The sequence below is a fragment of the Cydia strobilella genome, chromosome 4 (assembly GCF_947568885.1).
Source record: "Cydia strobilella chromosome 4, ilCydStro3.1, whole genome shotgun sequence".
Lineage (NCBI taxonomy): Eukaryota > Metazoa > Arthropoda > Insecta > Lepidoptera > Tortricidae > Cydia > Cydia strobilella.
Window position 1 is genome coordinate 18,495,715 of NC_086044.1, and position 13,057 is coordinate 18,508,771.

At 39.2% G+C, this 13,057-nt stretch overlaps 1 protein-coding gene across 3 annotated transcripts in view; it reads left to right on the plus strand.

Moving 5' to 3' along the window:
* LOC134740773 (myosin-VIIa) overlaps positions 1 to 10,957 on the plus strand; it is a 45,095-nt gene extending 34,138 nt beyond the window's left edge. For all 3 annotated transcript variants that reach the window (XM_063673376.1, XM_063673375.1, XM_063673377.1), the window contains 7 exons: positions 3,789 to 4,028; positions 4,275 to 4,439; positions 4,523 to 4,807; positions 4,894 to 7,362; positions 7,755 to 7,954; positions 8,230 to 8,497; positions 9,216 to 10,957. In XM_063673376.1, the coding sequence (XP_063529446.1) occupies positions 3,789 to 4,028; positions 4,275 to 4,439; positions 4,523 to 4,807; positions 4,894 to 7,362; positions 7,755 to 7,954; positions 8,230 to 8,497; positions 9,216 to 9,422 (3,834 nt within the window). In that variant the 3' untranslated portion in view covers positions 9,423 to 10,957. The remainder of the gene's footprint in view (positions 1 to 3,788; positions 4,029 to 4,274; positions 4,440 to 4,522; positions 4,808 to 4,893; positions 7,363 to 7,754; positions 7,955 to 8,229; positions 8,498 to 9,215) is intronic.
* Positions 10,958 to 13,057: the final 2,100 nt, after the last annotated feature.

The following is a 13,057-nucleotide window of genomic DNA, read 5'->3' on the forward strand; positions in this document are numbered from 1 at the left end:
TAATGAGAGGTGGCGTTATTCAAGTAATAAAATAAACTTTTGAACACCACGCCATTATAACAAAGTAAAAAAAACCAAACACTTTATTTATCACGCTGTCACGTAGACAAGTGCGGCATTCATATACAGGTCTCGGCTAGTGGTACCCGACTACCCGATACGTGAAATCGGAATTCGTGCTATGCTAAGACTTTCTATAAAACAATAAAAGGTCGAGCGAACGTTGCTTGTATATTTAATTTACTACTTTATTTATTTATTTTATTTTTTATTTGTATATTACTGATAATACTGATCAGGCGCAGTAGCATTTTAGTAAAGTATTGCTTAGTTATTCATTGTCTCCGAAGATAATCAATATAATCAAATGAATTTAAATTGCAATCAATCTTAATGCAAGTAATTTCCTGAAAAATCTGCATCGTCACATAATACTTATATTCGTATTGTGACGTATTCCATTGTCGTCATGTCCTTAACGTGCTTGATAATAATTCCGCAATGATAAAGATTGAACTACGTGCATGGAGTCGGCATTGTATCTCAAGACCGAAGACCGTCACATCTCAGCAAGTACCTACTATCTTTTTTGTACACGTACGTCGCGTCGCTTAGACACAGTCAGAGAAACAGTGCTTCGCTCCTTCTACTCTATAAATGTAACACAACCGTCTGTGAGCGGAGTATGTGTACAAAGGCAAGATTTAGATTAGAAGCGATGAAAAAGCTTGTAGACTATGGACGGTTTCCCCACGTTGACTATGTCAAACAGTTTTCAACAAGACTTCAAAATTTTCCATAAATGAAAAAAACCGGCGAAGTGCGAGTCGGACTCACGCACCGAGGGTTCCGTACCTTTTTAGTATTTGTTGTTATAGCGGCAACAGAAATACATCATCTGTGAAAATTTCAACTGTCTAGCTATCACGGTTCATGAGATACAGCCTGGTGACAGACAGACGGACAGACGGACAGTGGAGTCTTAGTAATAGGGTCCCGTTTTTTGCCCTTTGGGTACGGAACCTTAAAAAAGGTATTTAATTTTATCGCCATTTGACGTCGGGTACCTAACCCATATATTTTTTATTGATTTGTATAGTCAACCAATTTGATTCCTAGGCCACTACAGAACCTTGTCGCTTTAACTACTCGATAAAAATTACGTCAGATATATACAAGATAAACAAATTGATTCATTATGACATGGTTGTATAGTGGATGAATCAAATTGGTTGACTGTACGTCACTAAATACTCACAACATCTGATACTTGTACAATTGTAAAGCAGCAGCTAATGCAGCAGTCACAGGTCTAGAATGTACAAGAATGCCTGTTAAAAACCAAAAGCGCGACGAAAATCGTAATGACGTCAATTTGTCAAGTGTCATTGGAAATATTGAATTGAGAATGAACATTCCAAGACAGTCGGACCAAGCAAGCGAACTGAGCATGTCATCATAAATGACAAATATCTATGAAAATATGAGGTTTATGTCGGTGCAAAACTGCAAAGTCAGGCTCTACAACCACCCGAAAATCTTTTCCCAGTCCGCTAATAGTTTTACGTTTTAAACATTCAAGCCGGCTCAAAAGTAGTCACGTTTTTTTTCAATTGTAAGTCTGCATCGTTCGCACTGGAAGTAATAATTTACGTGATGGCTTCCCTTTTGCACAGTTCAATTATCCTTCAGCATGAGCGTCATTTGGTCAAATGACAAGCATGTTTTAGATTGAATGACGAAACCATTTTATATGTAATTTTACAAACATCGCTACTAGTAGTTTGGCCAAATTTGCTACCGGACTTACTTGTCACGAAATTTTAGTTACCTATCTCCACCCTATCTCTGATTTATTATAAGATAAAACTACTTGCTTCTTATCTTTAAAATCAAGCTTATTTGCATTTCAGTTGTTTTTAAAATTAGCTGCAATCTAGATTATTCCGTTAGTGGAATCACATATATATGCTAGGTGGTAAAAACTTCCTCTTCTTAATTATGTTTTTATGGTATTTTGGTACTTTTAATTTAATTATCAGTACAAGTATGTAGGTATCTAAATATAAGTTGATTTATGAATAAATTATTGTATTATAACTATATACCTAAATACATACAATATAGCAACTAGCGCCCGCCCCGGCTTCGCACGGGTTATATAAAATCTTAACAAATTTTATTATTTAAGTACACCAAAACCTTCCTTAACAATCACTCTATTGAAAGGAGAAAAACCGCATGAAAATCCGTTTACTAGTTTTTGAGTTTATCGCGAACATACAGACACACACACACGGTGGGTATTTGTTTTATGAGGTGCTTAATATAGTACTCTATATTTTTTTACTGAATTAACACCATCGACCTGCTAAAAACCTAATTTAAAAACCTATATCACCTATATGGTACCTATTATAAAAAAATCCTTAACTTTTAACCTGAGATTTGTACAAGAAATATATGTTAGAAGATAAATGCACAAACAACGAAATATTAAGTACTTAACTAAAACCAGGTAGTTATACGCTCATAAATGAAATTGATTAAATCTACATTAAATATCACTTATTTTTTATCGACTGATTGAATTATTAATCAAACATGAAAGATAACAATATAAACAAAATCGCCGCGGTTGTTTTAATTTTCGTATCTCAAAAGATTATCAAAAGTTCGAAATCAGAGAATGTATCAATGGGCTCATAAATTTTGGTGCTACCGTGAACAGTGAACAAATAATGTGCTGTCGAGTATTATTTTTTCAATATTTGTTTCTGTATTATATTGGGTTGCGTGTTTACCTACTGCTGCGTTTCAGGTAGGTATCTAATATTATTCCTAAATGATTTAGGTAAGTTAAACGGTACCTACTCGCCATGGTAGGTACCATTTTTAGTAGGTAGGTACTCGCTGTCAAAAAATCAGTGTCAATAAGGTCATTAAACTACATAACAATTCAAAATATGTACAACTAATTAGGAAATATTCCTATAGTATTACTATAGTAAGAGCTAAAGATTTTTCTGACAGTTACAGGTTACAGCTTCCTAATAAAATTAAAACGCTGTGTTTTACACGATTCAGTGACTTCCAACCGGCAGGCATATATATGTAGGTATAATCTAATTGGTAGTTAAATCGTGAGCAGTGCCGTAACGTTACCCAGTTTAACGCCACTCTTCAATTATATCACTTTATGGTCAAATATTCGCGCGGCTGACACCGACAGCGATCAATCAAGCATATAATAGGGCTGTTAATTAATGTTTACTAAACTCATCGCTTTAAAGAACCAGCATAAGTTAGATCTTCAATTACGCATTATACTTACGGGTCTCGAGACATATAGGTATATACTGGCCTGCCTTGAAGCGACTATAAGTTCTTTCAACCCTAATGATAGCCCAGTTGTGCAATTATCACACACGGCTGGTTGTATAATACTGTCCAGTTGAACCACTTCGTAACCTGAGACGGCAGGAGCAATAGAAACTACACATTGCTGAATGCCGGTCGTGTGCGATTTTTAAATCGCGAAAGTGGAAACTTGATTATGGTTTCTTGTTTCAAGCGCGCTCGCGACGACTTCGGGGAGTTTAACTATGTGTGTTTTAGCATTATTTTTAAAACAAATAAAAATTCTTAAACGATTGTGATTGGGTATAAATCTAAATTAATTGACTTGCTTCCTCAAATCAATGTTCTAAATAGTCTTTAGTAGAAACTCGCAAAGTATGTTGGCAACGCAAGTACAACTTGCTAAATTCAGGTTAACTGTTCTACAGGAACGCATGTATGAGCTGGAACGGCGCGATGCTGAGCTAGCCCTGGAAGAGAAGCGACAGCTGGAAGTGAAGCGAGCGCTCGTACAGGAGGCGACGAGGAAGCAGGACGAACCGGTGGACGACAGCAAGCTCGTGGAAGCCATGTTCGACTTCCTGCCAGACTCCAGCAGCGAGGCGCCGGCGCCGAAGGATACTTCGATGTTCAGCGACCTGCCGCAACAAAGAGCGGACCAGCAAGAGGTGAACAAGCCTTTCATAGTGATGAATTGCCGGCAGTATATTTTGTCTTTATAAGCAGTATGAGGCCCAGATGTATCAAATTTGCGCTCTGGGAACTTTCAATATTTTTTTTAAATGTTTCTATGAGGTGATAACTATCGTCCCCAACTTTCGATGCAATATTTATTATAACAAGAGCAGGTATAGACAATTGATAGATTTTATATACCTATAGCTTAGATATAATTATTTTGTTCCTGATTACAGATGGTGACACCAATGCAAACAACATCAGAAGACGAAGAGGATCTCTCCGAATTCAAATTCCAAAAGTTTGCAGCTACATATTTCCAAGGAAATGTTACTCACCAATATTCGAGAAAACCGCTGAAGCATCCCTTATTACCACTACACACGCAGGGAGATCAATTGGTAAGCTTAAACTTAGATAATTAATATGAACGAAGTATCTTCCCTCCTAAGAACTCCAAAATTAACAACCAATATATTTTCAGGCTGCCCAAGCGTTATGGGTCACCATTCTGCGCTTTACGGGTGATCTCCCAGAACCCAGATACCACACTATGGACAGAGACAACACCTCAGTAATGTCAAAAGTGACTGCGACGCTCGGTAGGAACTTTATCAGGTCCAAAGAGTTCCAGGAGGCGCAATTGATGGGCGTCGATGCTGACGCCTACCTTAACAAGCAGAAACCGAGGTCTATCAGACACAAGTTGGTTTCGCTGACGCTAAAGCGAAAGAACAAGCTTGGCGAAGATGTCAGAAGAAAATTACAGGTAACATTTAAAAAGGCTATCTACATTTTAGAAAATATTTGATTGTCCTTGAGAAAACCACTTAAAGGTTTTTTTCGTTATTTCAGGATGAAGAATATACGGCAGACAGTTACCAGTCTTGGCTGGAATCGCGTCCCACGTCTAACTTAGAAAAACTTCACTTTATCATCGGCCACGGAATCCTTCGCGCGGAATTGCGAGACGAGATTTACTGCCAAATATGCAAACAATTGACGAATAATCCGTCAAAATCATCTCACGCAAGAGGCTGGATCTTACTCTCCTTGTGTGTGGGATGCTTCGCTCCAAGTGAGAAATTCGTGAACTATCTCAGAGCTTTTATCAGAGAAGGCCCACCCGGATATGCACCTTACTGCGAAGATCGTCTTAAGAGAACGTTCAACAATGGTACACGAAACCAACCGCCTTCGTGGTTAGAACTTCAAGCTACAAAATCTAAAAAACCTATAATGTTGCCAATCACGTTTATGGACGGTAATACAAAAACCTTGTTAGCCGACTCCGCAACAACAGCCAGAGAATTGTGCAATCAGTTGTCTGATAAGATTGGCTTGAAAGACCAGTTTGGTTTTTCTCTCTACATTGCTCTGTTCGATAAAGTTAGTTCACTGGGAAGTGGAGGTGACCACGTGATGGATGCGATTTCTCAATGCGAACAATACGCCAAAGAACAAGGCGCACAAGAAAGAAATGCACCATGGAGATTGTTCTTTAGAAAAGAAATTTTCGCACCCTGGCACGACCCCACTGAAGACCAAGTGGCCACGAATCTCATTTATCAACAAGTTGTCAGAGGTGTTAAATTCGGCGAGTACAGGTGTGACAAAGAAGAAGACTTAGGGATGATTGCAGCTCAGCAATATTACATTGAGTATGGCCAAGATATGAACACTGAAAGGTTATACACATTGTTACCTAACTACATACCAGATTATTGTCTAACAGGAGTTGAAAAAGCAGTGGACCGATGGGGTGCTTTAGTAGTGCAGGCTTATAAGAAAAGTTATTATGTGAAAGAGAAGGTTCCTACGTACAGAGTGAAAGAAGATGTTGTTAGTTACGCGAAGTTCAAGTGGCCACTGTTGTTTTCTAGATTTTATGAGGCTTACAGAAATTCTGGCCCTAATTTACCCAAAAATGATGTCATTATTGCTGTAAATTGGACAGGCGTGTACGTAGTAGATGACCAGGAGCAAGTGTTATTAGAATTATCGTTTCCGGAAATTACCACAGTGGCAAGTCAAAAGACAAATAAAGTGTTTACGCAGACATTTAGTTTGTCTACAGTCCGAGGTGAAGAGTTCACATTCCAAAGCCCAAATGCAGAAGATATTCGGGATTTAGTGGTGTACTTCTTAGAAGGCCTGAAGAAGAGGTCTAAATTTGTGATAGCATTGCAAGACTATAAGGCTCCTGGCGAAGGTTCCAGTTTCTTAACATTCCAAAAAGGGGATCTGATTATTCTAGAAGAGGACAGCACTGGCGAGTCTGTACTGAACAATGGTTGGTGTATCGGCCGGTGTGAGAGGACTGTGGAACGGGGTGACTTCCCAGCAGAAACAGTTTATGTGTTGCCTGCTCTGACCAAACCACCGCCTGACATACTAGCACTGTTCTGTATGGAAGGTGCGTCACACGGGCGTCGAGTGCCGACCGCGACGCTAAACGGAACTGAAACAAAAGATAAACCCCACACGTTAATAGAATACGCCATGGACCATTTCAGATTGCCACCGAAACGCACGGTCTCCAAAGCGCTTACCCTATCAACAGCGAAGAGAGGAGGCACAGAAGAATTATGGCGACATTCGAGGGAGCCTATTAAACAACCGTTGTTAAAGAAATTGCAGGCCAAAGAGGAGCTCGCCGAAGAAGCTTGCTTCGCGTTTACCGCTATCCTAAAGTATATGGGAGATTTGCCTTCAAAACGGCCTCGAATTGGGAATGAATATACTGACCATATTTTCGACGGCCCCCTGAAGCACGAGATATTACGAGATGAAATATACTGCCAAATAATGAAACAATTGACTGACAATAGGAACAGAATGTCCGAAGAAAGGGGTTGGGAATTGATGTGGCTCGCTACAGGCTTGTTCGCGTGTAGCCAGGGACTGCTCCGAGAGCTGACACTGTTCCTTAGGACTAGAAGGTATCCAATTGCTCAAGACTCACTCCAAAGACTTCAGAAGACTCTAAGAAACGGACAAAGAAAATATCCTCCGCACCAAGTGGAAGTAGAAGCCATTCAACATAAGACTACTCAGATATTCCATAAGGTTTACTTCCCCGACGACACGGATGAGGCGTTTGAAGTGGACTCGTCAACGCGAGCAAAAGACTTCTGTCAGAATATCGCGCAGAGATTGAATCTCAGATCTAGTGAAGGCTTTAGTTTGTTCGTTAAGATAGCTGATAAGGTGATCTCGGTGCCGGAGGGAGATTTCTTCTTTGACTTCGTGCGTCACCTCACGGACTGGATCAAGAAAGCGCGCCCTACCCGAGACGGCGTCACACCACAATTCACTTATCAGGTGCATATTTAAATTTAATACAAGTTACGTATGTAGTAGATAACACATTCATATATATATATATTATCAGCGCGCCAAAAAATGGTATCGATTTGATTTTATCATAAAATCCTGATCGAATTCTGGGAAATTGACAATACGAATTGAGGTTACTTTTCTTAGGTATATAAATATGCACTGAATAGTTATGAACGACTGATAGGAGTAGTTGAAAAATAAAAACTAGATAAAAATTCCCAAACCTTACGTTAACATTACATAAGACTTTACAATTCTACCAATGTCTACAATTACACCACCATTCGTATAAAATTTTCTTGTTATTCCTCCTGATCACAGTCGCCTTGGATTGTAGGATAACAAATCGATAATATAATTCCCTGCCTCCTCAGGTGTTCTTCATGAAGAAGCTATGGACGAACACGGTACCGGGCAAGGATCGTGCGGCGGACGTGATCTTCCACTTCCACCAGGAGCTGCCCAAGCTGCTGCGCGGCTACCACCGCTGCGGGCGCGAGGAGGCCGCGCGGCTGGCCGCGCTAGCGTACCGCGCCCGCTTCGGGGAAAACAAGCAGGAACTTCAGGCGATACCGTTAGTACATCTTGTCTTGCATTTTCTCCAGAAACTGCTTGACTTTATTTTGATAACTGACCGGAATTAAGTGCTTTACCACGTCTGCTTGGCGAATGCTCTTTTGTCACTTCCGTCTCTTAAATAAATATTATATACAATAGCAAGAGCTATAGAGTGTATTATCCCCCGCCTTTACTTGATCGCTCGTGTTACATGCTCGAGAAAAGCGAGACAGGATTTTTGGGAAACTCAAAGTTTTAGTACTTATCTCATAAATCACCTTTACATTCCAGACAAATGCTCCGCGAGCTGATACCAGCAGACTTAATAAAGCTGCAAAGCTCTGCCGACTGGAAACGCGCTATCGTGGCCTCTTACAACCAGGACGCTGGCATGACCCCTGAAGACGCCAAGATCACGTTTCTCAAGGTCATATACCGGTGGCCGACCTTCGGCTCCGCTTTCTTCGAGGTCAAACAGACAACGGAGCCAAATTATCCGGAGCTGCTGCTCATCGCCATTAACAAGCATGGCGTCAGTTTGATCCACCCGCAGTCTAAGGTAAGCGGAGTTTGTTACTCTTTTAAACGATTTGTTCCCGATTCGCCAGTATCATGCTTTGCCGGATTTACGTTAGGACGTCACAACCAGAACTAACGACAATCCGACGAAACAAGAAGCCGGTGAAAAAAGAATCCGGCGGATCGGGAACTAATTCGGAAAAATTTAATACCTAACACCGTCGCACACAGCTTTGCACCTCTGGAAGTTGTGAAGAGTATAGATCGCTAATCTAGCGAGATACCTATCATATTCATTCAGTTTCTTTCACAGACTTACCTGGAACTAATTATAGAAAGACGGCAGTTTATCACTCGCGACTTGAGTTAGTTCTAACCTATGTTATCGTAATTTATCCTAGGCAAGACAGACTAAGAGGCTTAATTGTTCTTTATTACTCCGATGGGCATGCGTTCATTTAACGATGTCGGTTGTCTACGGTTCTAATTACTTCTTCATCAATTAGACCGATGATCAATCAGGATTGAGACACAGTGAATGAAGCAAGCGGAATGCTAAATTTCTCTCCCGCGGGATGATGTTCGGTATACTTTGAAGTGACCACATAATTTTTCTACTTTACTCGACTGACTGTTTTTTAAAGTGGCCGAAGCATGGCAGGTAATGCAAGTGAGAAACCGAGCAAAGTGAACCATAACCGATTATCTGAATCAACGGTCCAAAAACAAAGATATTAATTTTATATTTTTTATTTCAGGACATTCTGGTTACACACCCATTCACCAGGATATCTAATTGGTCATCCGGGAACACGTACTTCCACATGACCATAGGTAACCTTGTTCGCGGCTCCAAGCTTCTCTGCGAGACATCTCTCGGCTACAAGATGGACGACCTCCTAACGTCATACATCTCCCTTATGCTCACCAACATGAACAAGCAACGGTCTATGCGTGTCAAGTGAAACGGTTTTTTCCACAGATAGTGCGGCGGGATTGAACTTTTTTCTGAAGCTGTACCTTACTCACATCCTTCCTGCAGTCCTTTCAAGGTCATCAGGACACGCAACTCTTTGATTGAACAGGATAGATAACTCTTTTCCACCTTTCTTTCTGAGATAGTGGTATCCTTTACCGGACCATCAAGGAAGGACGTGTGTAGGGTGCTTAATGAACGAATGGTTGTCTATACTTAAATGCGCGCGAATGTAGAACTATAGGTATTTTAATTTTCGGAAACTATAAAGTTTATGAACTTTTATCGGTGCGTGTTTTCTAGTTAGGTGTGTTTAATAAAAGGATGTGGATATATAATGCTTATAAATATTGTGTATGTTGGTACATATAGGAAAGTTTTGCATGGTTATAGTTTTAGGTAAGTCACAATCATATTGTGAACTGTTAAACAACTTACGAATTCGTTAGGTGTAAGGAAAGCGTTTATTTGTACCGAGGATTAAAGGTAGTTGCACAAAGTTAATAATACAATAGCAATTCAATTCATTAAGTGTAGCAATTAAACATGAAACCTTGTAAGGAGGACTGTAATTAAGTCATATCCGTCCATAATAAATTTTTATACGACTGTTTTTCTTGGAAGATTGGGTTTTTATGGTAATATTAACGAATCCGTGAAAAAATCACATTATTATATTGTTTTATTACCAACAGGTAGACCTATGTAGCGCATTTAGCGGAGTTTTGTTCGGGTTGAGGATACCTAATCTACAGACAACATCTAATTTTCGACTCAGGCAATATAAGGACAGGATATTATCCAATTCTTTCAGCACCTCACATATAGGTATTTTATTAACTGTCTTCGTCTGAATAACCTCTAGTACCTACTTAACACCTTTCTATCTTACTCGTAGAGTTCTTTGGGGCTAAATCAACAAATTTGTTTACTATTTCAGTCGTACTTTGTATGTACTTTTTTATGACTGGAATAATGTAGCTTTTAGAAAATAAAGATCTGTTATATCGTATTTATATTGGTTACTTGGTAGATAATTTTAGGTAAATTAATAAACCCATATTACGTTTGTTAATCAAATGCCTTGCTTGACGTAACCGAGAGTTATTTTATACATTTTTAATTAAATAAATTAACCTTTATTTGAAATAAATATATTCCAAATGAATTTGTAGGCAATGTAATTAGTCGATTAAGTATCTTGTCGTTGCCATTTCGAAGCCGTGGTCCGTAAAACCGTTTATTTGACCGCCACAGTCGTCCATGGACAACAAAGATTATAATAAAATTAACCTTAATACATTTTGAATAAAGTCTACTATCGCATGTTATAGAAAATAGTCGTGGCGGTCAAAAGGTTCTAAACATAGGTTGCTGCGTACTGTCGGATTCGAAATGTCGTTATAAGTATTGTGTTAAATTGTCAATATCATGCCATGAGTACGAAGACAATTCTTCTGTTTGTTTATTCGCTTTAGTCAAAAATGTTGCATTTGTGAGTGGTATAAACATGAGTCACAATCATCAATGCGTTTTATTTCGTATACCTAGGTGACGGCACCAGTCATGGACATGTTAAGCACAGTAGTACCCAGTAATGGACAGAAAAGTTGTAATGCCTTATCGCCCACCATTTATGATCTTTACTAATTTTGGTCATCAATTTCCTGAACACAGTGTTATTACTTTAAAAATATAGTGCCTGTTTTTTAAAAATTGAGTTTACGGGAAAAAAATGTTCATAATTGGTTCTTGTACAATACTGGTGCCACCACCTTATTTGGTTTTGTATAATGTAACCCGTTCGAATTAAAAAACCGCAAATCGATGTACAGGTTAGCCGTTTGACACACGCATACTAGAGATCAAAACAAAATTTTTGACCCGCAGTTTCTAAAAAAATTCCCCGGTACATATATCGTATCTGAAGGATACAATCTTGATATTTTGTGTTAAAAACAAAAAAAAAACTATACCAACCGACGAAAAGGGTTAAAGAGCTATTTCCCGTTCGATATATGGATATTACGTATTATTTTATGATTAATATCTACCGTATCTGCAGTACAGTTCCATAAGTCTCGTAAAATAGGTATTGAAGTAGAACTGTGTCATTTGTAAAATTGAAAAAAAAATAAAATGTTAATGATAATATTTTCAATTTTGCTTTCTTGTGGTTGGATATGAGAATATCACGTATCATTTGTGGTATATTGTACAAAAAAAATCAGCCATATCGTATCTGGAGGAGCCCAAACTTGGTATGTTTCGAACATTTTTTTTGTTAAAAAAAAATAGCCGAAATGTAATGATGTGATATATTTTTAGAATCGCCTCAAAAAGCCCTTTCGTATGATACCACACACGATAGGTTTTGAAAAAAAAAATGTTTCCATACAAAAAAATAATGTTTTACCACTCCACCCGGGGAAATTTTTTTAGAAACTGCGGGTCAAAAATTTTGTTTTGACCTCTAGTATGCGTGTGCCAAACGGCTAACCTGTACATCGATTTGCGATATTTCTTTGTAATTGGGGTCGAGCGGCTTCCGCTAGTATTGGTCCTAAAGTCCTAATTGCCGTCTACGTCGTATCAGATTACTCGGGTGGAAACATATCTTCCTACTGAACACAAATCCTCCATCTCTCAGATATCAGCGTTTTCTCGCTGTCTCGCCGCGAGATAGACTACCCGTCTTTTACTAACTGTATGAATTAAAGGGGGACGGGTAGTCTTTTGTCGCGGCGAGATACTCTCGCGCCAATCATGTGCTAGCCCGGCTGACCTGACAAACAATAATCTCCATATAAATAAGACTAGACTCGCTCGTCTGGCAAAAAAGAGTAGAAATTAAAAAGTGGCAACACTGTAGTGTCGTCCCTTTCAAATCAATCTAAGAAAAACGGGACGACACTACAATGTCGCCACTTTTTAATTTCTACTCTTTTTTGCTAGACTGTACATACCTACCTACATAAGACATTTTATAAATGTGGCCAGAAAGCTATGGAATCTCAGTCTGAGACTCAGACCGATAATATATATATGGGGTGACTGTCAAAGGTTTGTATAGATCGCGCCAGCATAGGTTTTTTAAAGTATGTATTCAAATCAAGGGCAGAGGCCTTTGCCTAGCAGTGCGACACCCAAATTGGCTAATAAAAAATATATGTATGCACCGCACGGATGAAAACATAGCAGGCAGCCGTACCACTCCAGCCGGGCTAGCACACGAGTCGCGCGACAGTATCTCACCCGCGAGATAGACTACCCGTCCCTCTTTAATTAATACGTGCAATTAGAAAAAGGCAGGTAGTCTATCTCGCAGGCGAGATACTGTCGCGCCCCTCCTGTGCTAGGCCTACAGTACCTATAAAAAGAAAATGCTATTACTAGAAAAGCTAAAGGCGTAGAAAAAGATACGAAATAATCGTAATCTTATTGCGCGACATTATTTCTGCGCAACCAATAGGTAATATTGAACTGAGCTACGAGCCTCGATGCGATTAGGTAAGTTTGAATCGAGGGTACAAGTAGTTACGGCAATCGCATGTTTCGTGTCCACACAAAAAGTCTAAAATTACCGCAAATTAGACACAACAGCACAAAGCATGTGCCGTGATT